This window comes from Arvicanthis niloticus, chromosome 24, assembly GCF_011762505.2.
Source record: "Arvicanthis niloticus isolate mArvNil1 chromosome 24, mArvNil1.pat.X, whole genome shotgun sequence".
NCBI classification, from domain to species: Eukaryota; Metazoa; Chordata; class Mammalia; order Rodentia; family Muridae; genus Arvicanthis; species Arvicanthis niloticus.
Window position 1 is genome coordinate 40765237 of NC_133432.1, and position 24009 is coordinate 40789245.

The window sequence follows — 24009 nt, forward strand, 5'->3', positions numbered from 1 at the left end:
ATCGAGGCCATCAGGTCCCCTGGAACTGCAGTTACAAATGGCCGTGAGCTGTCGCGTGGGTGTTGGGACAGAGGACAGTGGTTCTCACAGCTGAGTCATCTCTCCAACCCCAAAGCGCCCTATAGTTTCATGCCTACCTTTTTGTATGTAAGTCTCTGCTCCTCACAGTTTCCCCATTCATCCCAATTTTTTAACTGCTCATTATAATATAACCAAAAGACAAAGCAGATTTCGGCAGAACCGATTAAAGAACAAGATTTAAATATGCAAGAAAACCAAACGAACAATCTCAGGTAATTGAGCACTGACACTGTGCAGAAATCATAGCAAACATGCCTTTATTTAGACAAGGTTTTATGCTCCTCTGTTACCCTCAGGACCTGCTACTGTGCTCAGTTAAACTCATCCAAACGTTGCAGGCCTTGTGTGATCTTCATGTTTCTCTGCCTTTGTCCATCACGCTCTTTCAAGGACACCACTTATAGTTTTTTATATCTGCTGTATAGGACGGCTGTGCGCGGCAGCTTTGTTTGGACTTTCCTTTTCTATGGTGCGTTTTTACTTTATTGCTCTTTAGGAGCTGTCTCTACTTTTAGTTTGAGGGCTTTTCTTGCTCTCTAAAATGGAATAGAATACAGTAACTGTTATGGAGAGCAGTCGGGATAAATACATATGTCTCTATGCTTACCTCTAGGCCATACTTCCAAAATAAAGATTTGTTGGGGCTGTTTTTGTTGTTGTTGTGTTTGTTTGTTTGTTTTTAAAATAAAAAAATTTAAAATGTATATGAATGGTTTGCCCACATCTACATATGTGCACTATTGTAGAGACTCTCTCATATGCTGTCAATAACAACGCTTACGGCCAATGAGCTGAGGCAGGATTAGAAGGTGGGACATCCAAGGTGGGAGAGGGAGAGGGGAGAGGGGAGAGGGGAGAGGGGAGAGGGGAGAGGGGGGAGGGGAGAAGGGGAAGGGGGAGGGAGGAGGGGGAGGGAGAGAGAGAGAGAGAGAGAGAGAGAGAGAGAGAGAGAGAGAGAGAGAGAGAGAAAGAGAAACTGAGACTGATTGATTGGTTTGGGGAAAGAGTCAGGAACGGGGATTTGCCTTTGCCTGGGAACTATGGGGAAGATTATCATCGCATAAACCCGAGGAGAGGTAACTAGCTCTGGCAGAACTTAGACTAGTTTAAACGGATTATATACGTAGAGCAAATCAGGGAACAGGTCCAAGTTTATGGCCTAAGCATTTTAATAGTCTCAGGGTCGTTATTCTGGAAACAAAGTAGCCGGGCAGAAAAGCTCACAGATATACACGACTGCATGCAGTACCCATGAAAACCAGAGGAGGGCACTGGCTCCCCTGGAACTGGAGTTCTAGATGGCTGTGTGCTGCCATGTGGGTGCTGGGAACGGAACCACAGAGCCATCATTCCAGCAGGGTTGGTTTGTATTGAGAGCTTAGTTTCCACCTAAAATTCTAACACTGTGACATAAGAAGCATGGGACATTACATGATAAAAATTAACGAGCACACAGTAAAATGGAATGAGGCTAACAGAGGGGCTTCTTACCGCCATTCGTGATTGGACTCACTCTGTACATAGCAGATAAGGGAGCCGGCTAAATAGAGAAGACGAGATGGCCACACATCCAGCCTCCACAAGCAGTAGGAGTTGAGGTTGCAGTTGAGTCATTGAGCTTGACCAGGCCTTCTTACAATCCACTGAGTGCTCACTAGCAGAGGGGGTGTCTTATTACAACCAGTCACTTAAACCCCAGCGAGAATGGGTGTTACTGACATTTTACAGGTTAGCCCCCTTTACAGACATTAAGTACAATTACATGGTAATTACATGGTTAGTGTTTTGTATAAGTTTTTGATCATTACAAAACCCCATGAGAGAGTACACGGGAAGGGCTGGTAATTACCAGTTTGCATAGCCCTCGATTTAATAAGAACTGGCAGAACACAAGCCCATGAAGTCCAAATTTGGGTGCTGTATTTTATATAATGCATATTAACAATAAGTGCTAAGATTTGAACCTGACCTAAATCTGTCCACAACTCTAGGCAGTTTATATAAACATATAAAGTGTTGGAAGTAAATCAAATAATTTAGAGGTATTCTTTGTTTAAAAAAAACAACTATGATTCTGTTGATTTTAAAAAGTTTTCATATACTTAAAAAACCAAGCTGGGGTGGAGGAGGTTTCAGAGATGCAAAATGAAAATAATGACAGCAAACATTTCAAATTTAAAAATGCAGCTGTCCTGAGATGGCTTCTATTATTCTCCCATTTTCAATGGGATAGTTACATGTAGCAGATGAAACAACTTAAGTGGCAAGCGGACCAATCACCACGAATACTACTTACTCTGTAATTTGTATATAAACCTCCCATTTAACCAACCCCACAGTATCTTGCTGGAAGAGGTAGTGCCTTACACTTCATGAGTTGTTAGTTTTTTGATCTTGGCTCCCAACTCTTTATTCAATTACACACTTACTTAGCAGCACACGTTTGAACTGTGCATATTTCCATATTGTAGAGGTAAAGTACACTCGGGGTTCTCAGGTTACGTTTTTTAAGGTTATCTTTTTTAAGGTTACGTAAGAATTGAAAGCAGGAGCAAGCAGCATCTACCTCTGCTTTCTCTGTCTCTTCATGGAACCTATGCTTACTTTCCGGGGAAAGAAAATGAAAGGTTAGATTAAACAAGGAATAAACCATACACCCATTTATTAAACCATATTATTAGCCATTATATTAAACCATAACCTTATATTAATGGTTAGGAGTGACAGGGTTAAACAAAGTCGGCTTAAACTAGTATCCAAAATATGCAAAAAGCGACACCACCAGCAGCCTCCCAAATTGCATAGTAATCAAAAGTCGCTTTCATTTAAAAAAAAAAAGAAAGAAAGAAAGAAAGAAAGAAAGCAAGCCCCTCTGGTGTTTTATTTTTGCAACAATCTTGCCAGCAGATGAATGTCTACAAAATACAAACAGCGTCTGCGGCTTAAACTGAGGTTCCTAAATCTCAATCCATTAACTGTCGAAAAAAAAACAGACAAGAACAGGACACAAAACAATGCATACACCAGAGAAAGCGCGCGAATCAGCAGCACCAGCTGGGCCTCTTTTTCTTAGCGCTTAAGACAAAGCGGGATCGCGGCATGCACCATTGGGCTGAACTATATATCCCAGCATGCAAAGCACCGAGGCCTCACCACTGGACTGCGTTCCCCAGCATGCAAGGCGCTAGGGTCTCCTTGCCAGACTACACTTCCCGGCATGCTCTCTGCCGACAGCAAGTAGGTGACCGGAGAGGCCTTGGGGTCCCTGAGTAGTGGGTTCTGTCTCCGTCCTTTCAGTAGTTCCTCGGCGTCGGGGGCCAGAGACTGCCGCCCGGGGTTACCTCTTAAGCGACAGGAGTTCCCGACCCGTTATTCATCGCCGGGATCGCCTAAAATGCAAACTGCCCCCAGGCTGGGGAGGGCGGGATGGAGACCAGCAAACTCGGTCGGCTTCAACCAATGGTGCCCCAGCAGTTGCCCTGTCACCATGGCAACTCAGGCTTCCCGCGGGGGGACCAGCAGTCCATTGGGTAGAATCTTTCTCGAAGGCTCGAGAAGAAGGAAGCGGAAGTGGCACGTGGAGGCGCCGGTGAGTAAAATGCCGCAGATTCTGGAAAGTTCTCCTCAGTAGTCTACATAAGGCTGAGCGATTGGGACCTCCCCTTTTGGATTGGTAGCTGAGCGGCAGCAGCGGCAGCTGCGTGAGAGAGGCGGGCTGCGGGCGGCGGGCGGCGGAGAGCGGTGGCAAAGACTGAGCGCAGTCTTGCAGGGTAAGCCCGAGACATCATCCCGGCCGGTCGGGAGCAGGACGAGCACGCAGCGGACCCAAGGCGGAGGCAGACCGGGCCAGCCATGTCGGTGGTTGGGCTAGACGTGGGCTCGCAGAGCTGCTACATTGCGGTGGCGCGGGCCGGGGGCATCGAGACCATCGCCAACGAGTTCAGTGACCGCTGCACCCCGTAAGTATGAGCCTGTGTGGCCGGGGAGGGCTGGAGCTCGCCGATACCCATGGGAGATGGTGGCCCGGGGTTTCAGAGAACTGTGACACCCGGCGACCACCTGGTCCGGCTGGTCTTCCAGGCTCGCCCCCGACTCCCCACTCAAGCTTTTTCAAGCTGGTACCAGCTCCCACCTCAGCTAGAATCTCCGCGGAGCCTGGGCTACTGAGCCTTTTCCTCCGCATGGTGAATCTCCAAATGACCTAGAAGGTTCCAGAGCCTGTGCGCTGCTGCTTGCCTAGGGAGCGAGCGGACTGTTGTTAGCGACCAAAGAAACATGCTCTGGTGGAGGAATCCACCGTCTCTGCTTCTCATCTATTCTCGATTTGCTAATGTTGCCCTAGTGCCCTGAATCGCTATTTGGAAGCGTTCTTCTTAAAGCTCATTGTGGTAGATGTTCATGAGAGTTTCCAGACCCAGAGTTTGTTTATTTTAACACTGTTTAGAGGAAGCAGTACAAATTTCACATTGTTGTTGCTAACACGCTGCTGTGCAGAAAACTCAGTGGGAAAGATGGATTTTTGTCTCGGAATTAAATATGCTGCCGCAACGTGGGTGGGTAAACGGACGCATGGTGAAAAGCAACTTTTTGAGGGGTTAGTTTCTGAAGGTTATATAGAGGCGATTAGACCTGCGTGTGCATTCACGGACAACAGCTGCTTGCTCTTAAAGGCAGTCATTGTAGGGGCTTTTTTTTTTTTTTTTTTTTTCCCGTGTACAAAGTCCAAGATAATAAATGTTAAGCATCGAATCCGAAGGTAAAATCATTCCAACCTTGTTAGAACGTTTATGAGACTGAATAGGCGGAAGTAAGCCTTGCTAGTAACTTACTCTCTAAGCACGCATTGATCTCTCTCTCCAAAGCCATGGTGGTCTGTGATTCGGCAATTAGTAGGAAGGATGCCAGTCTTTCATGCCTCCCTCCTATATGCCAAGTGCTTCTTCGTTCTCTGCCTAAAAAGAAAGAAAAAAAAAAAAAAAAAAAAAAAAAAAGGAAAGTAGGGAGAGCTATTTGGGTCGGTGTGTTGTTGACCAGAATTTCCGACTGAAATGTTTATTTATTACCCTTGGTCAAACTATGCGGTTGAAATGGAGTTGGCTACTGATTCCTATTACAGTTGATTGATTGACGTGGAAAATGATACGATCCAGTCTTAATAAGTGTCTAGTCCCTCTGAGCTTGGGCTTGTGAAGTGAACCTTACAAGATCCAGCCATTGGTTGGGGATCCCTGGCTTTTAGGGTGCACTGAGTACCTGCTTAGAGCATCTAGGTCTGAGCTGTTTGTGTCATGGCAAACCCAGTATAGTGCCAGTTTACTCATCTCGGTTACCCATGTAGGAGTAACTGAACCCAAATTAGATTTGGATTAGTAACGCACGGTGGATTACTCTCTAATCCAAAGCCTTACTCACCGCCTCCTCCACACTCTCCATCTTGTCTCTGTTCTGGTTCTGTGTGTCCCCTTTCCTCTGCTGAGAAAGCTGTCTCTTCATCTTGTCAAACAGGTCCAGTGTGACTGTGAAGACTTGACCTGTCCTTTCCCTCAGCATTTGTACTCCAGTCAGCAGTAACTTTGTTTCTATATCATGTTTATTTAACCTTAACATAGAATCTTCCAGATGGGAACCTACCTCATCCATATCCTTTAAACTCTACAGGCATACCATAGACCTCTTAAGGTTACATAAAAACTTTAAAATTCTAAAGCAGATGATACATCAGGACAGAAATAAGTATGACAGTGACGTTTAGAATTGTTTAGGCTGATGATAGGTAAAGAGTTATGTTTACTTTTTGTTGGTTGTGCATAATGCCAAGGTCCCTATCCTTTGTGACCTGATGACACTGTATTAGCACCGCAGGTGTTGAGAGGATGCTGGAGCTACAGGCAAACTAGCAGGTTTTTTATGGGTGCCAGCAGGGCTAATGCTCGCACTGAGTTGTCAGAAGTATGATTTGTAAATAGAAATACCTGCCATTCTCAAAAAACCTTGTGAAAGTTGTAAACTGTAGGATTGTGTTTCGTTTATGTTGGATTTTCCCTCTTGTTAGCTTAGAAACAGTCACGTGTGGTTTTTTTTGTTTTTGTTTTTTTGACATGTGTGAGACATTTGTTTTATATTACTTTTAGGTCAGTCATATCATTTGGACCAAAAAACAGAACAATTGGAGTTGCAGCCAAAAACCAGGTATGTTCATCTGTCGTAAAGGAAAATCCCAGAAGCACGGCAGAATGACACGCTGAAGCTTAATCTAGTTTAAGTTTAAAAATATATAACTTGGGGCTGGAGGGGGCTGGAGAGCTGATGGCTCAGCTGGCTCTGCCATTAAGAGCATGTGCTACTCTTTTGGGGTTGGTTCCTATCATTTACTTGGTGGCTCACAGCTGCCTGTAACTCAGTTCTTAACACTCTCTCGCTGTCCTCCTCCATGGGATCCAAGAACCTTTGTTCCTTTCTCTGTTTCTGTTCCATAGGGTTTTAGTGGCAACCTTACTTTTGGGTATTTGGCCTTCGATCGATAGATAGATCATACATACATACATACATACGGGGGAGTGTCTCACTGGCTGGCCTGGAACTCTCTCCCAGAGGGCTGTGTGCCTCTCTGCCTCCCTCCTGAGTACTGGGATTAAAGGCACATGATGCCATGCTTTGCTTAAAAATTTTTAGATTACAGACATTTGATTTCTTTTTCTCCCTTTGTAGTTTCTCAAAGGCTAGTGAGGTTCAGGTGCTCAGTGGGTCGAGGTACCTGTTGTCAAGCCTGACAACAGAGTTCCATCCCTTGTACCCAAGTGGGAGTGGGAGAGAACCATTTCCTGCAAAGTATCTTTGTAGTTGTTTTTGTTAGTTCGTTTGTCTAGTTTATGTTGATTTTAGAAGCTTAGTACGTGAGCCTGCCTATTAATTACACTGTTGGACTTTAGGTACTAACAAGCTGTAGGAAAGAAGAGTAGTCTCTAGGTGCCTTCAAATTTAAATGGCTTCAAAAGTTAATCTTTCTAATCTTCATTTTTATTGAGGGGCCTACCTCTGAGTGAAATGTACTCTGAAGTGGGTCATCTTTAATCTAGAGCTGTGGCCCAAAGAGTCGATTTAGAGAGCATCATCTCAGAACAACTTGGCATATTTCCATCTAGTTGTCCTGAATTTCATGCCCCTTATTAATTACTATGTGTACCTGAAAACACGACCACATTCCAGGGAACAGGTTGCAGAAGTACATCCTTTAACGAGCATGCCCAGCAATGTTAGAGGGATGTGAGTTCAGTGATTATGAGATCTGTGTGCCACCCTCTCCAAGAAAATAAGTCATTTAGAAACTTACAGTTCTCCTCACTTCTTCTACCTCTGGCCTGGCTCAAGTTCTAGAAGAGACACATAAAGTCCGTATCCTGACAGCGGAAGTCTCACTGTAGCTGGGATGTTGAGCCCATGTTTACTTGGGGGAGAAGATGGGATACAGCAGTACAGTTGCTGGAGACTTTTAGAGCTCTGGAGACAGTTGGCCGTCTTTTCCTTTATCTTGCAGATTTTGAGATCTGCCCCAAAGTCTGATGACACCATTGCCTTTCCTTCTGGCAATTTCCATAGAAGAAAGTACAGTAGGAGCTATCCATTCATGGAAAATCGAGGACTGAGGGAAAGTTAGGTATACCTCTCCCGGAGATGGCTTGAGTTGAAAAAATGACTGTAATTGCTGTAGGTACTGGAGGTGATGGAATCAGAAAAAAGTTTAAATTTTGCATTTCTTTTGCAGCAAATCACTCATGCAAACAATACAGTGTCTAGCTTTAAGAGATTTCATGGCAGAGCATTCAATGACCCCTTCATTCAAAAGGAAAAGGAAAACCTGAGCTATGATTTAGTCCCAATGAAGAATGGAGGTGTTGGAATAAAGGTAATACAGCTGATCGCCGCCCTCGAGCTGTCTGTAGAGGGGAGTGCTCACATCTTAGGATTTTAGCCCAAATTAATCGGATACACTAGGATCTTTCCCTTTTGTTTGGCTCCTTTTGAAGTATAGTTACTGTAAGCTGTTTCCTGAGAAGTACCCCACTGATGATGCATTCCTATACATTAGTCTGTGTTTCTTGGTTGTTTTGGTACTAAAAATCTTAAGTAATGCTGTCTCAGACATGGTCAGACAGCCCTTTGGAACTATGTGCCAAGCAGTAGAGCAACAAGCAGACATCCAGCCAAGAGCAGTTGTCTGGTCGACACACATCTTGGTGACTCAGCCCTAGCTTTCCCTCTTTTCATCTCTAGGGAAGATTCTTCCTTTTTTCCTTGCTTTCTTTTTTAATTCCTTTTTTTCTTTCCAAACAATTTTTTTTTGGAACAGGGTATATAGTAACAGTTGGAGGTTCATATTAACATTTAGCTGAAGTGTACAATATTTAAACATTTTTCACCTCATTGTAGGTCATGTACATGGATGAAGAACATTTCTTTAGTGTGGAGCAGATAACAGCCATGTTGCTGACTAAGTTAAAGGAAACTGCAGAAAACAACCTCAAGAAGCCAGTCACAGATTGTGTCATCTCAGTAAGTAGAGCCCAGCCAGGCAGTGTGTTTGCTCTCAGCTTGCCTTTATTTTACTCACTACTGTATATACGCACACTCTTTTCTTGGCAAGGTGCTCTTAAACTGAATATTCTGGAACATTTCAAAGTAAGCTGCAGTGCTAATTTTAGGTAGAAGCTACAAAGGTCCTTGACTCTAGAGATTCACAGTGCAACAGGGTCTCCATGAAGTTTTCAGGTGGCTGGTGTCATCTGAGTTCTCTCTCCATGGCAGTTGGCTGCTCTACTACCAGGGGTTGAAATTCTTGAGCTTTTCACAGTAAAAGAATCTTCCCTCAGTTGAAACCCAGTGCTTTGGGAATTATTGTTGTTATTATTATTTTCTCAAAAAGGCAGCTCTGAAAGTCAAGGAAATTGCTAGAAACCAAGTCTAAGTCTCTGTCTTGGGGCGGACAGTCATTGTTGGGAAGTTACTGAGGTTGTTGGTGAAGCAGTTGAAGCACTGTCTAGAGAGTGAACATCGTCTTTGCAGGTCCCGTCCTTCTTCACAGATGCTGAGAGAAGGTCTGTTCTGGATGCTGCACAGATTGTGGGCTTAAACTGCCTACGGCTCATGAACGACATGACCGCTGGTAAGGAGCTGTTTGCTGCTGCTCGCCAGATGTGTGTGCCTTTACAGTTGAGAAAGACCAAGTTCATGGATAAGTAGTCTCTTAGCAGGTTGTGGTTAGAAGTAGGTATTGTATTGAGTCTGGTACTATTTGTGACTTGTTGGTGATTGTGAAGTGATAGAAAGTTATCCAAAAGTCAAGAAGAAGGTAGTCACTGGTTTACTTGGAAAATGAAAAAAAAAAAAATGTGATAAGAAATTCCCAGGAAAATGGCTGACAACTTCCTTTTGCTTTCCTCATAGTTGCTTTGAATTATGGAATTTATAAGCAGGATCTCCCAAATGCAGACGAGAAACCTCGAGTTGTGGTGTTTGTGGACATGGGGCATTCCTCTTTCCAAGTGTCTGCCTGTGCTTTTATCAAAGGAAAACTGAAGGTAAGTTGAAGTGGCCCAAACTAGAGATAAGTTGTATAAAACATTGCATAGAAAATGGTGTGTCCTTGTAGCACACCCTGGAGGGGCCTTTTTTGTTTAAGGTTCTCTTCAACATAGATAGTAAGAGTGGAAAAATCCCATAAGAGATTTAAAGAGGTTGGCATTTCTTTAGTTACATCCATCCTGACTTGGATTTAAATAGCAGTTGTGAGCATGTTAGTTAGCCTTTTGAATAGTAATATCCAAGATTCTAATTAAAACATGATGGAAAATAACCTGGTCCTCACTCTTGTTTTCCAACCTTAGGTTCTAGGCACAGCTTTTGATCCCTTCTTAGGAGGAAAGAACTTTGATGAGAAGCTCGTAGAGCATTTTTGTGCCGAGTTTAAAACCAAGTACAAATTAGATGCAAAATCCAAAATTCGAGCCCTCCTTCGTCTCCATCAGGAGTGTGAAAAGTTGAAAAAGCTCATGAGCTCCAACAGCACGGACCTACCGCTGAACATTGAGTGCTTTATGAATGACAAGGATGTCTCTGGAAAGATGAACAGGTATTTATTTGTATCTTGAGTTCTACTCGTGAAATAGGTGTAAGTTGAACATTGAACCTCACGTTCTTTGTGGCCAGTTGACTTACACATCAGGATTGTGTGCTTATGTCGCTTACGGCTGTAGACACTGTTGTTTATCACTTAGTACTTAGGGGCACTGCTGAGAAGAATGCATTTTTTAAAATGTGTGTTCGCATCCTTACCATGGTACACATGTGGAACTCACGGGCCAACCCTGAGGACTCCATTTTCTTCACTCAGGTTATTAGGCTTGGCAGCAAGTGCCTTTGTAGAGCATTACAAAGTAATACTGACGTGAGGTGGTTGTCCTAGTAATGGGTCATGATGTGTTTGCCCCTTCCCTTTACTAAGGTCACAGTTTGAAGAACTATGTTCTGAGCTCCTGCAAAAAATAGAGATCCCCCTTCACTCGTTGATGGAACAAACTCAACTCAAGGTTGAAGATGTGAGTGCCATTGAGATAGTTGGAGGTGCCACAAGAATCCCAGCTGTGAAAGAAAGAATTGCCAAATTCTTTGGAAAAGATGTCAGCACCACTCTCAATGCAGATGAAGCCGTGGCCAGAGGTTGTGCACTGCAGGTATGCGAGTTCCCACGGTCCGTTACTCACCCTGGTGGTTCATACACATGCGCCCTGTTCCTGCTTATGTTCCAAAGGAAGCTACTTTTCCATAGATCCTGAACCACGGGAAGGTGCAGGAAGTGGAAGGTGAAAAGGACCACCCGGCTGGTAGTGTCACATGAGGTCTAGTTAGAAGCAGGCCTGGTTCTGAGAGAGCAGAAACCATCTGTGTGGTGGTGGGAACAATTGCTTTCAAGCATAGGAGGGAATAGAGTACTAATCATTTGTCATAAAGAATTGATTTGAGGGTGTGTGTGTAGGTTAAAAGTATTAGTTAACAAATGGTTTTAGAAAACAGATACTCTGCCCACTCCCGAATGAATTGTTAACCTGCTTCTCAAATGACGCAGTGCAGGAGCTTGAAAGTTGGTGCAGCAGAAGCAGCACCTAATCTAGATGTTAGTGAACAGAAAACGATGTTTACATTTAAGATACCGCAGTCAAATAAGGTTGCATTTTTGTGACTGTTTCTGTCAGCCATGTTTGTGCTGTGATGACCTACTTGACAGTTGTTTACAAGGACCATGAGATCCTGTGAGCAGTTGTTGAGGACCACACTGCCCCACACTTTGGGGCTACTATGCTGCTGTCCACACTGCCCCATGCTTTGGGGCTAAGTGCTCTGGTCAAGAGAGAGAGTGGGGATGGAGGGGCAAGAGATTCGAAGAATGGAGACAAGACAGGGTGTTTGGTCAAGTCTGGTTACTCCTTTATTTCCCCTATTCACTCACTATTGACACTATTACAAGGAAATCCTGGGTATTTATAAGCACAAGCAGGAGAACACAGGTAAAGACATTTTACCACGTGCACCATGCAGCTGGGGTTACTAAACAGCAAAACAAGCTATAAGGGATAAACAATATATTTATCAGAGTGTGCTTCAGCTGTTATAGGCTTTTGAAAAACAAGTCTCTCATCAGGGTATATGGTTCCAGATGGCTGCAAAGTTGACAGCCGCTTTCTGCTTAAAGTCAGCTCCCAACAAGCAGTGGTCTTCAGAGGCTTGCTTCCGGCACTATAGCAGAAGAGAGTGGGCAGCCTAGCCTGGCTTTTGGGTTCATTAGTGTTTTTTAATTGTACAAAACAGTAGGCTTCTTTAAGACATGGTCACGTGTGGGGGGGGACAGGGTATACTTACAGCGTGTGACCCCATTTGCTGGGACCGACCCCTTCCCATGGTAGTCCTTTATAGGAAGGCCTTTGTTCTTTTTTCTTCATAGTAAAATATGCATCCTTCTCTCCGGCTCCCCAGAGTGTTGGAAATTCATGGTTTCTAAAAGGTGGCAGCTGAGTTTTGGCTTCTGTTTAAAGGATACCACTGACCCTCCTTGGGTCTGTGTGCTTTATTTGTTTAGTCAGTTTGGTGGGTCCTGTCCCGACTTTGAATTTGCCACTGCTTTTCACTTAGAAATTCTGTTGAAAACACGAATGTTTTGAGTTTTGCCCTTTTTTGTTCTTTGACTTGGGAAAGCAGTAAAGCAGAGTTTCCTGTGGGTGTGCATATCAACAGAGTCAGCTTGTAACTGCAAATGCCACCAGTGAGGAAGAGCTGGAAAAACCTGTGTTCTCAGTCTAGGAAGCTTGCAGTTACAAATTGCTGGCCCAAGAGTCTTGATTTGTCTTTGTGGCTAGTGATTAATTAGCATAATGTTAAGATGACACATTGTCTACGCTTAAGGAGATACATACTGCAAGCAGTTAAATTTGCCCATCCTAGTCTGTCATAGTAAAAGATGTATGGAAATAATTTTGGACTCATGATATTTTTAACCTTTAAAAACTTTGTCTTTTCAAGTGTGCAATTCTTTCTCCGGCATTTAAAGTTAGAGAGTTCTCTGTGACGGATGCAGTCCCTTTTCCAATCTCTCTGGTCTGGAACCATGACTCAGAAGAAACGGAAGGGTATGTAGTTACAGACCCTGTCCACATCCTCGACCCTTCCTTCCTTGTTCATTGTGAGTGGCGGGGTAGAGTTAGTAAGATGGTGGAGTTTGCCTTTATCAACCGTGAGCTTCCTTCCTCTTAGTGTTCACGAGGTGTTCAGTCGGAACCACGCAGCTCCTTTCTCCAAAGTGCTCACCTTCTTGAGAAGGGGACCCTTTGAGCTAGAAGCTTTCTATTCTGACCCTCAAGGAGTTCCATATCCAGAAGCAAAAATAGGTAAGCAGGTTCGTGGTGTGCATCTGCTTTTGGAGTTAAAGTTCAGCTCATCTTCCGGTGTAGAGGCTGACAGTTGCTTTCTGTAGCAGTATGGTGAGGAGTCTTGTCTTTGTTGGACACTGACCTGGAGACTTGCTCTCCTGTTGTGTGTAGTTGCAGAGTACTGGACACCCACCCAGCCCTCCAAGGTATACGTTGTTGGCAGGGTGTTACTGCGGATTGGAAGCTTGACTCCCAACAGCAAGGTGCCACTTCCTAGACCTTGTGTACTGTGACCTCTTTGAAGGGACTTCTCTTCAGGTGCCATTGTCCCATCTGCTTTAGTTTCAGGAACTTAGTATTTTTTTAGACTGGGAAAACTGCTAACACCACCAGGCCTCTAAGAGTTGCCCTCACTCACTCACCTCACTTACAGAGAAAGCATTTGAAGGACTCCAGTCTGGCCAGCCATGTTTCCTTTACCCAAAGACTAATGTGTTCTGGCCTATCACATACTGCTTTCAGACATTGTGCCCGGTGAAGTGGTAGAGGAGCTGGAGAAGTTGTTGACTGTGGTCTGAGTGTCTGGGTTGGACTCTGGTCTAGCTAGTACTGAGCAGAGGTGAGCAGCTTCACAGCCCATGCGCATGAGGCTTCCTGGACTCACAAGTGTCCTTTCTATAACGGACATTTAAATGGCAGTTACTTCTGAATTAGTGATTTGCTAGGGAACCAAGATCTATGCCATCCAGCATCTTTGACTGGTCTGGGAATTCAATCTAACTCTGCATATGCCTGTGCAGGCAGCACCTTAACTCTAAGGCTGTTACATCCATGTCATTCTTGAATATCGCTACTTAAGAATACTTAGGTGGGGGAGGTCCTATCTACGTAGTCCTGGGTGTCCCGGAGTTTGGTATGTATTCCTGAGTGCTGTTATTAATGCCTGGCAAAGTACCTATTTTCAGAATATTGTGTGTGAGTAGCTGTATGGAGGTCATAGGACAACTTTTGGAAGTTGGTTCTCTGCTTGCACCATGGTTCCCAGGATTGGAGTTGGGTAGAATTCCATCCGTGGAGGGAAAAGTTTCGAGAATTGAACACCTGATAGATAGCAAGCACTTTTTACCTGTTGTGTCAGCAGCCCTCAAGAGGCATATGATTTAGTGGTGGGTAACTATTGGTACTAGGCTCTATAGAAAGCACTCATTGTAAATAGTGACTCTAGAACTGTGGTTTTCAAGCGTTGTAATGCTGCAGCCCTTTAGTACACTTGTTTATGTTGTGGTGACCCCCTTCTCCCCCAACCGTAAAATTATTTCTTGCTACTTTGTAACTATAATGTTGCTACTTCATAACTGTAAATTTGCTACTGTTAGTAATTGTAAATGTCTGTGTTTTCCCCTGTGTAAGGGTTGTTTACCCCTCATCTCCCAAGGGGGCTGGACTCACAGGTTGAGAAGCATTTCTCTAGAAGACCAGATGATAGCAACATTCAGACTATTCTTAGTCATTACTCTGCAAGGCAGGAGTTGATGTGAGCTTCAGCTCGTGTTCCCTATTTAAATTATGAGATCAACACTTTTCATTATTCAGTCAGAAGATCAGTATTCCCTAAAAGACTGGGAGTGTAGCTTGTGTGTGGTTTCCTCCATAGATTTGCTCAGAGATTTTCTTGTCTGCCATGTGCTCATCTACCTGGAGCTATGGGAAGGAGGAGGCGCAGGAGGCTGATTTCAGGAGAGCCTGCCGCTGGTGTCTGCCCAGCTCCTGTCACTAAAGAGTGTGCTTTCTTACCAAGGGTTAATGGTGTGTTAGGATGTGCATTTGAGTTGTAAATAGACTCCTGAGTGCTGCTGCCAAGGGACCTGAAGGTGGTTGGGGTGGGGAAACAGTTTTGGAGTGACTTTTCCTTCACATTTGTTTTTTTTTTAGCCTTTGTATGTTCTTGGTTGTCTTTATAGAAAGAAAAAGTCCATCTCTAAACTGGCGGTTTCTTTTTGCTCTAGGCCGTTTTGTTGTTCAGAATGTTTCCGCACAGAGAGATGGAGAAAAGTCCAGAGTGAAAGTCAAAGTGCGTGTGAACACACATGGCATATTCACCATTTCCACAGCATCCATGGTGGAAAAGGTCCCGACTGAGGAGGAGGATGGGTCCTCTGTCGAGACAGACATGGAATGTCCAAACCAGAGACCAGCAGAAAACTCGGATATGGATGTAAGTTGCTAGAGCGCTTGTCACATTCAAAACTAGAATTGACTTCATGCTGAGCTATAGGAGAGTAATTGTCAAAATATTTTTTCAGTTACATAACACTGATCAGAATTTTATGTGATGATCATTAGTCCTTCCGATTTTAATGGCAGGATATGAGAATATTGTGTATTGTGAGAGGTACATGATCATTCCTGTTTGAAGAAACTGGTATATGACTAGAGTTCAAAAGGTTGCTTTTTTCTTTTTATTCTTAAGGATGTATCTTAGATCAGATGTTGATAACTATAAAAATTGAAATAGATTTTATTTTGTCTTTAATGTACAGCAAAATTGGCCCCTGGTGTTTATTCCAGGACTTGTTTTTATTAACACAGCTTTCTGGGTTGGGGAGGCGGGAAGAGAAATCTCAAAGGTAATGGTTGTGACTGCTTATTTCTTAGCTTAGGCTTGCAGTTGATTTCTGGAAGCAGGCGAGAATGGCTTACAGCAAGAGACAGGCAGTGCAGTGCTGGTGTAAGGTGTTGGTATCCACAGGTCTCAAACACTGAAGGATGAAGGACCTTTAGCATCTTAGGAACCTTAGGTCTGTTCTCATCTGGACACCATTCACAGAGTGGCGAGTGCCTAGAGCCTTCAGTATGAGAAAAGCCTTGCCTCTTAGTGTCTGCTTTAGGACTAGAAGTTGTGGGTGGAAATGTGAAGTCTTACGGGGTGGGCAGAGTAAGTAGTTCAGCCTGCCTTCTCCAGCATGGAGAAAGGTGATAGCAGGCGCACATTTGCTGGGAACTGGGGCCTACTAAGGAGCCTTCAGGGGTAATTTCCTTTCCCTTTTGTCTTTAAGCTGTATTTTTAGGCAGGGTTGTTAGTGGATATTGTTGATTCTTGGTGCTGAGGTCCTTTGAGGTAAAATCGCAGAGTCATGGAATGAAAAGCTGTGGGATGACCAATCAGTGTTCATTTTCTGTAACTCTGACACCACTAAGGTACATGCTGCTGCTGCTGCTGCTGGAGTTCAGACACTTACTGGTTTTGGAAAGAGCCTGGGCTACCTAGTAAATAGTAGTCCTGTGTCCTGTGCTCGTGAGCATCTGTTCAGGGCTAGGTGAAAGGTTCTTCAAGGGAGCTCTGGAGTGTCACCTATCGGAGCCCTCATGTCTTACATAACTTAACTGTAACATTATCATTTAAAAAGTTATTTACAGGTCTGAAATGTCTAAAGCTTCATGTACTTGTTTTTATCTGGTACCTTTTCTTTTCTGCCCACCTATTAAGATTTCAGAAGTTGAGAGTTCTCTCTTTGGTGCCCTATAATTTTAAATTCATAGAAGTACACCTGCTTTCTACATCCTTTGTGCCTGGGCTTTCATTTCAGAAAAATATCCAGCAAGACAGCAGTGAAGCTGGAACACAGCCCCAGGTACAAACTGATGGTCAACAAACCTCACAGTCTCCCCCTTCACCTGAACTTACCTCAGAAGAAAACAAAATCCCAGATGCTGACAAAGTGAGTGACTCTTCCAGTTCATTGCATTAGACGGTGTTGCGGTGTGTGATGATTGATGGTTTAACCCTGTGCTTTCGAGAGGGATCCTGGTGATTTTATGGGGCTTGTAGGACTTTTCTCTGTTCATTTTCTACATGTGTTACTCGGCTAAAAACCTGTAGTGCTCAAACTTAAGCAGGGAAACCAGTGCTCTCCTTTAGATCCCAAAGCTTCTCTTAATAACTTACTCTAAGATGAGGCAAAAGCAAAGGTTTGATGTGTTCAAAAGGACAGAAGAACCTGCTAATTCCAGAGGCAGGAAGATGCACCCCAGTGCTGCAAGATGAATTCAAGACTTGATCGATAGAATTAATTAATACTTGGGCTTTAGGAGCGTAGTAAACTTTTTCTCCTTTTGTCACATAACCTGTCAGTTTTGAATTAATTATAATGGTCTGGTAATATCATATTCCCAAGTGATCATTCCAATATTGGAAGCTAAATAAAATTATTGTGTCCCTTGAAAAGATGTCAGATTGTAATCAAACCTTTAAAGCTCTAGTGGTCAGCTTGACAGTGAGAAGCTGATTTCCAGCCTAGGCTGTGTTTCAGAGTTCAGGCTCTACAAGCTGTGTGTAAATGATTAACTGTCTTTTATAGTCGAATTCTGACGCTACCTTACCCTCACTTGGGCAAGATACAGAACAGCTGCTGGAGGTCAGAATGGATTTTCTGCCAGGTTTTTATTTTCCTCTGTCCTGATTAATCTTGCGGCCCTTAGCATGAACTGATATTTTTGAAAGCTGCTTTTATTTATTTTTTTATTAGAAAAGAGTTGAGGTGATGGTATTTATTTGGAATATAGGTCCTCCCATTTTGACATCATTCCCCTTGATTTAGGCTGAAGTGTCTATAGACTTCTGCAGATAATTGTAGTACCTTTCTAGAAAATGACACTGGGTTTTAGCCCTTAAACACTTTGGAGTATTGCTGGGCTCTCGAGGATCCTGCTTGTGGTGTAATATGATATGGATGGAGACGTCTGTATAATTTAAAGCTGTTGCCTTTTGCTGGGGCAGTCTCTCTCTCTAAGCTAGCCATCCTGCCCCCCCACCCCCCCAGGGTCTCACTGCTAACTTACAGCTCCATTCCCTCCCACTGCCTTCTCTGTCTGCCACCTTCTTGTGTGTCTGTCTGTCTCTCTCCACCCCCACCCCCCCAACCCCAGGAGTCCAGCTCCCTTACTTCCTGCCCCAGCTCATGGCTGTCAGCTCTTTATGTAATGAAAAACCCCATTCCAGTCTGAACCAATCCGCAGCAAGACAATACCCACTTCATCTCTTAAGTTGCCTTCAGGCATTGAGGGTGGAATGGCCTTCATCTTGTGGCCTGGTGAGGAAGGACAAGCATTTACAAACAGAAAACTGGTGGTAGGCCATAGAAATGACAATACCAACATCCTGCCAGCACTGACCTCTCTGCAGCAATGAACTATTGAAAATGCAGGGACACCCCTTCATACACTGAGGGAAGGTCACTCCAGCATGGAGGGTTTCTCATGTGTATTGGAATGCTATTTCGTGCCTATGTTGGTTTGGTCAGGGATTGGTTGAATTTTTTTTCTGGGAATATCAGTTGCATGCCTGTGTCTTGGTACGTAGTGGGTTTAAATTTCTCTGTTGTGGACATCAGGACATGATGCTTTGGCACTGTAGGATGACTGCAGGGTCCACTGCAGTCTGTAGCTTTAGCACAGTCACTGCATGTGGGTTTGTCTTTTTTTTTTTTTTTTTTTTTTTTTATTACCATAGTCCCTGTAGCTTATAGCTCTGGTTCCCAGGGGTAGGGATTGTAGGATGTCACAGATCTTCCCACATTGACGTGCTAGCCTAGGCAGTTCACTAGGGTAAGGCTAGGGTAAGCTGTACACCTTGTCGTCATGAATCCACTGTACAACTGAGTCTCCTCAGCTGTATCAGTTGGAGCAGAAGTGTGACAAGAATCTGAAGGGAAGTCAACGATGTTTGGAAAGTTAAAGGCCACAGGAGATAACTCTGTAGCCTTGTACTTATATAACTTGAAATCCAAAATATTTGCTGGTGTCTGTGTCTTTTTTTTTTTTTTTTTAATAATAGTCACATTCACAATGTCATGTTGTAGGTTAGGATGTTTTTTATACTCCTTGTGAAGTCTAAGCCAGTTTCTCTACTGTGTTTTGGGTGTTTGTGTTCTGGCTGGGCCTCTCTATCACATGCAGTCCTCGGCGGCGTTTCCTACATGAGGCAGGTACATGCTGGCGTCAGGTTCACATGTAAGAGCTTGTTGCATGGGGATCCTCTGTCATTTGCCACATCATCCCATTTGCTATCTATCATGAGACCCTTTCAACTCTTTATGTGGCCCAAGCTGGCCTCAAACACATAGCTATAGACATCTGAGTGCTGGGGTGACAGGCATGACGACTGTGTCTGACTGTCTTCAAAATTCCAAATGAGAAGTGATGAAACGATGGCTGAAAGGCAGGTGGTACCCCTGCACATAAGCAGCACATAAGAAGCCTGTAGAGATGCTCTTGAGAGCACTAGTGCTGACTGGAACAGGTACCGTGCTGGGAGAGAGGGATTAAGATACACACTTGGGACCTGAATAAATTCTGGCATCTCTAGTGCTGGTCTGAGGTTATGTGAAGTTGTTATTGTAAGATTTCAGACTAGAAAAGTAGATAAGTTAGTTCAGACTAAAGATTAATGTGACCAGAAAAGGTACTGGTGACTTGATGCAGAAAGATGACACACTGAGTCACTGCCATGGTCCAAGGTGGGCGGTGGGTGTAGGTGCTCTTAGGCAGTTTTAGCATGAGAGTGAGAGTCTGTGCATACAGAGAGAGCATCAGTAAATATGGTAGGGTTTTGTTTTCTAAGCATTGAGACATTTTCTTTCTCTTAACCCTCAAGGCAAATGAAAAGAAAGTTGATCAGCCTCCAGAAGCCAAAAAACCTAAAATAAAGGTGGTAAACGTTGAGCTGCCTGTAGAGGCCAACTTGGTGTGGCAGTTGGGGAGAGACCTTCTTAACATGTATATTGAGACAGAGGTAAGTGCTTTTCCTGCATCCTTCTGTTTGATTGCTTCTGCGTGCCTCAGGGCTAAGTGACTAACTCCTTACCGGGGATAAGTTTTAAATTATTTCCGAGACAGATAAAGGCAAAAGGATGGATCTTCTGCTTAATGTAATGCAGTTGGTTGGGATTGGTGCTGAGGTCTGTACTTTATAGGGAGTTGTGTTGTGCGTGGCTGAGAATTGCTGTGTTCCTTTGAAGTGATTGGTTGCACAGGTTCCATGGGAAGCAGGCCACACACAGAATTGCCCTCTGAGAACACGGGCATCCTTACAATCTCAACATGGAGAGACTGAGGACGGTCAAGGTCCTCTGTTACTGAGATGAGCACACTGAATTTAGAAATCTACTAGGAAGTCGTCATTATTTAAATGTAGGAGTGTAATGACATGTGGGATGGCCTAGCATTATTAGAAAACAATGTCTACATGTGTTTATAAATCTAAGGACCATGAGGTTCTGAAGAAAAAGTTTTGTGAGGTATAGAGCGAACTGATTTTTCTGTAATCTTCACTTGCTGAGGTGTGGTTTGGAGCTCTGAAGGCTGACTAACCTCCTTCCCGACAGGGCAAGATGATCATGCAGGACAAGCTGGAGAAGGAGAGGAACGACGCTAAGAACGCAGTGGAGGAGTGTGTGTATGAGTTCAGGGACAAGCTGTGTGGACCATATGAGAAATTCATATGTGAGCAGGTACACTCGGGCTCTGCCAACAGCTAGTCCAGGGTTTAGTAGTCACTCTGCTGTGCTCACTTAAGTCTGGTGAAATCAAAATGAGCAAGGTCCTACAGAGGCTCACGGCTGTGAGTGTTGATGTTACTCCAGTAGTGGTCGCCATCTAGAAGGAGACCAGAAACATCTGCTCTGGAGTCTGTGGCATGTGACATAGGGGGCCTACATACAGATAAATAGGAATCCTTGCACTTCTATGCACTGGTGTTGTCTGTTACTGTCCCTGTGTGACACCACTGCATTGCCACTCAGCAACACAGTCCCCTCCAACCCTTTCTTACTTGAAGCTCTGGATAAATCCAGAAGTGCAGCTGTAGGAAAAGGCCAACTAGCTAACAACCAGTCCGGTGTGGAGAGGGACTTAGGGTTAGGACCCCTCTAGCCCAACTGACCCCTGAGCTGTGCTGCACTGGGCTTTGGTTACCACCTGTGTCTGGCATAATTGAGATGATTGCTTTGGAGAGTGGGGACATAACTGCTCCTCCATGACTCAAGCATTGGTTGTATAGATGGCCTGAGCTGGTTTTCTTGGGTTCTGCATTGTGAGTCAGAAATGGTGTGCTAAAGTCGTGTAAGATAGAAGCCATGATACCAGTATCTGTTGTGTCAGGAATCCAGTGTCTTCCTTGTGAGTTACCCAAAGTCACTGCTGAAATGCTTGCTTGGGTTAAGAACCTCTGAAATAGACTGCTGCTAATATTTGTCCTTTATATAAAGGAACATGAGAAGTTTTTGAGGCTTCTCACAGAGACAGAAGACTGGCTCTATGAGGAAGGAGAAGACCAGGCTAAGCAGGCGTATATTGACAAGTTGGAAGAATTGATGGTAAGCTCTGTTCTCCCCTAAAAGGTACAACTTGCAGGTTAAGCCGTAGATGATTATTAAAGTGTAAGTTTGTCGATTGTTAACTCTTGTTTCATTTTAGAAAATGGGCACTCCTGTTAAAGTCAGATTTCAAGAAGCTGAGGAACGACCGAAAGTGTTGGAGGAGCTGGGGCAGCGCCTGCAGCACTATGCCAAGATTGCAGCGGACTTCAGAGGCAAGGTGGGCACCAGTCTCATCCCAGGGGGTGACCTAGACTTAGCCAACGTGTGGCCTAGGGTCTCTATGCTGAACAGTGAATACATTTTGCTCAGTGAGGAACTGTTGGTGTTTGGAACCAGGGTGGATTTGAACTTGGGGAAGGTGGGTCTGAGTGGATGTGGCTGTCAATATTCTCTAGAGTGTCTTGTGTGGTTTTTGGCCAGGATGAGAAGTACAACCACATTGATGAATCTGAAATGAAGAAGGTTGAGAAATCTGTTAATGAAGTGATGGAGTGGATGAATAATGTCATGAATGCTCAAGCTAAAAGGAGTCTTGATCAGGACCCTGTTGTGCGCACTCATGAAATCAGAGCGAAGGTCAAGGTGAGTATGGTGCCAGCTACTGACTGGACACAATCAGCTTGACACGCTGGTACCTCCCCTAGAAATCATGGCCTCCTCTGGACCAGCACTGGCTTCCTTAATTCAGCATTGCCATTTAGAGCTGTTCCATCTCCATCTGTCCTAATGGGCAATATGTCCTTGAACCTTGTATGTGCCAGCACTTGTTTGTCCTTTGAGGGAAACAGACATTGAGTGCACAATCTGTCCTGCTGTGGGGTAAAGACCAGCAACACTGTCAGATGCTAACCCTGTGGGAGAAAAAGAAAATAGGGTGACAGGGTCAGGATGCTGTGCTGTGGAGAGAGAGCAGGCAGAAGAGCATTTGACCGGGATGGCCTAAGAAGGAAACAAAGGGAGTACTTCCTGTCTGAAAATGTACACACGAACAAGGAAGTCCAAGGGGAAGCGGGCCTTCTCAGCCACTTTAAGTTCCAGGTTCCACATACAGATGTCATCTTGAGGTGGCTTAGCCTTGCGTCATTGTCCCTTCCTCACTGTGGAGTTCATAACTCGGGGTGCATTAATGTCTATGGCCACCTAAGAAGTCCTGGAGAAGCCGTAGGAGGCAGTGAGTGTGATTAGACTTGTCACCGATTGATTTATGCAGGTTTGATGAGAAGAGTGGAATTGGGTAAGAAAGCACTGGGTCGGGTGTGTGAGGAAGTCATCGAATTAACCAGGACGGTCTCAGTCACCTTAATGACTAGTTTTTGTTTTCTTAGGAATTGAACAATGTTTGTGAGCCTGTTGTAACTCAACCCAAACCAAAAATTGAGTCACCTAAACTGGAGAGAACTCCAAACGGCCCAAATACTGACAAGAAAGAAGATTTAGAAGGCAAAGCTAACCTCGGTGCTGAAGCTCCGCATCAGAACGGTGAATGCCACCCTAATGAGAGAGGCTCTGCCAACATGGACCTGGACTAGACAGACTCCCCCAGTCCTCCTGGCCGCCGCCTCCAGTTCATGAAATGTGTTTGCCATAGTGTGTGATTCTGTATAGCAGACTGAGTCTATTTATATTTTCTTTTTTTTTTCTTTAAGACTGTCTAGAAATTTTGTGTATTATGAGGAAAAACAAAAGGAAAAGCTTGAGTCTGTAGTCTCTGTCCCTAAGGAGAATGACTTTGGTGACAGGTTGCTGTGGAGTTGTGACCCACACTGGGCTCTGTACAGTATTGCTGCTCATACACCGAGGAGGTGGGTTTGTCTTCTGAGGAAAAGAACTACACTGCTTGTTCAAGCGCACTGGGATGAGAATCTTGAAGCAGTTATTCTTGCCAAGGGTGTTTTGTTTTGTTTTGCATTTTGCTCTTCATTTTCGCATGTGTGTGGCTGTGGTTGTTTATAAATGAGACTAAGTCTGATTTGCATAAGGGCTTTCAAAAATTAAGTCTGTCCGTAGAGTGATTTTGCTTTCATTATTACCAAGTCAAGAGTACAACAGAGCTAGTGAACTGTAGCAGCATGCGAAGCAGGGCTGTAACTATCACCACACAGTGCACTGTCCCGTGGAGGTGCAACACGGGAGACGTGTGGATCATGTGATCATTGTGAACACCTCGTGAGCTTTAAAATAAAGTCCACCCTGTGGTGTCATTTCTAAGCTGTTGCCCTTGTCATTGACTTGGAACGGCATTGGGAACAGGAGTCCATCGTAAAGAACAGTGCCTGCTGACCACACTGCAAAACCGAAGCACAAAGTCCCACCCTGGAAAAAACCCTGCTGGTACCTATGGCCATCCTGGCCCTTGTCCTCTGGTGACTGACAGACTGGATGGGTCTGCTAGTGTTCTGCAACTGTAGTGCCCTACAACCAATACCTGCAAGTATTGTCCGATAATAAAAATTGACAGCTTTGGTGAATTCTGTTCTGAAGGCAACTTAAAATACTTGTTCTTGGGTTTCTTTTATGTTTTATTACATAGAGTTCTTTTGTCTCAAGTAGTATGGCTCCCTAGGGCAGGGCATTATGGTTGTGAGCAAGTGGCAAGGGAAAATTCTTCACCTTCTGTCAGATGGAAAGAAAAAAAAACC

The 24009-nt window shown here is 44.2% G+C and overlaps 1 protein-coding gene and 1 long non-coding RNA gene across 3 annotated transcripts; one reads left to right on the forward strand and one right to left on the reverse strand.

Moving 5' to 3' along the window:
• Window positions 1-321: 321 nt before the first annotated feature.
• Window positions 322-3573, reverse strand: LOC143438195 (uncharacterized). Its single transcript, XR_013107189.1, has 2 exons — window positions 1573-3573; window positions 322-617 (listed from the first exon to the last, which is right to left on the reverse strand). It is a non-coding gene; the product is annotated as an uncharacterized LOC143438195 (long non-coding RNA).
• Window positions 3574-3641: 68 nt separating this feature from the next.
• Hsph1 (heat shock protein family H (Hsp110) member 1) lies at window positions 3642-23578 on the forward strand. 2 transcript variants are annotated; one of them, XM_076923850.1, is made up of 18 exons: window positions 3642-4040; window positions 6213-6270; window positions 7844-7984; window positions 8509-8631; window positions 9142-9241; window positions 9523-9656; window positions 9963-10207; window positions 10580-10808; window positions 12649-12755; window positions 12880-13013; window positions 15002-15210; window positions 16583-16714; window positions 19648-19785; window positions 20378-20503; window positions 21260-21367; window positions 21468-21587; window positions 21791-21952; window positions 22696-23578. In XM_076923850.1, the coding sequence occupies exons 1-18, from the start codon at window positions 3934-3936 to the stop codon at window positions 22897-22899; spliced, it is 2577 nt and encodes an 858-aa protein (XP_076779965.1). In that variant the 5' UTR covers window positions 3642-3933; the 3' UTR covers window positions 22900-23578. The 2 variants fall into 2 exon arrangements, with proteins under 2 accessions (XP_076779965.1, XP_076779966.1); XM_076923851.1 differs by lacking the exon at window positions 16583-16714 and having other exon boundaries at window positions 3657-4040.
• The last annotated feature ends 431 nt before the right edge of the window (window positions 23579-24009 follow it).

Bases quoted from the DNA above. Each gene is read 5' to 3' on its own strand.
- Hsph1 (XM_076923850.1), top strand. From the start codon at position 3,934: ATGTCGGTGGTTGGGCTAGACGTGGGCTCGCAGAGCTGCTACATTGCG. The intron at 10,208-10,579 runs GTATTTATTTGT...CCCTTTACTAAG, and splicing joins GTCTCTGGAAAGATGAACAG to GTCACAGTTTGAAGAACTAT. The intron at 20,504-21,259 runs GTACACTCGGGC...CTTTATATAAAG, and splicing joins AGAAATTCATATGTGAGCAG to GAACATGAGAAGTTTTTGAG.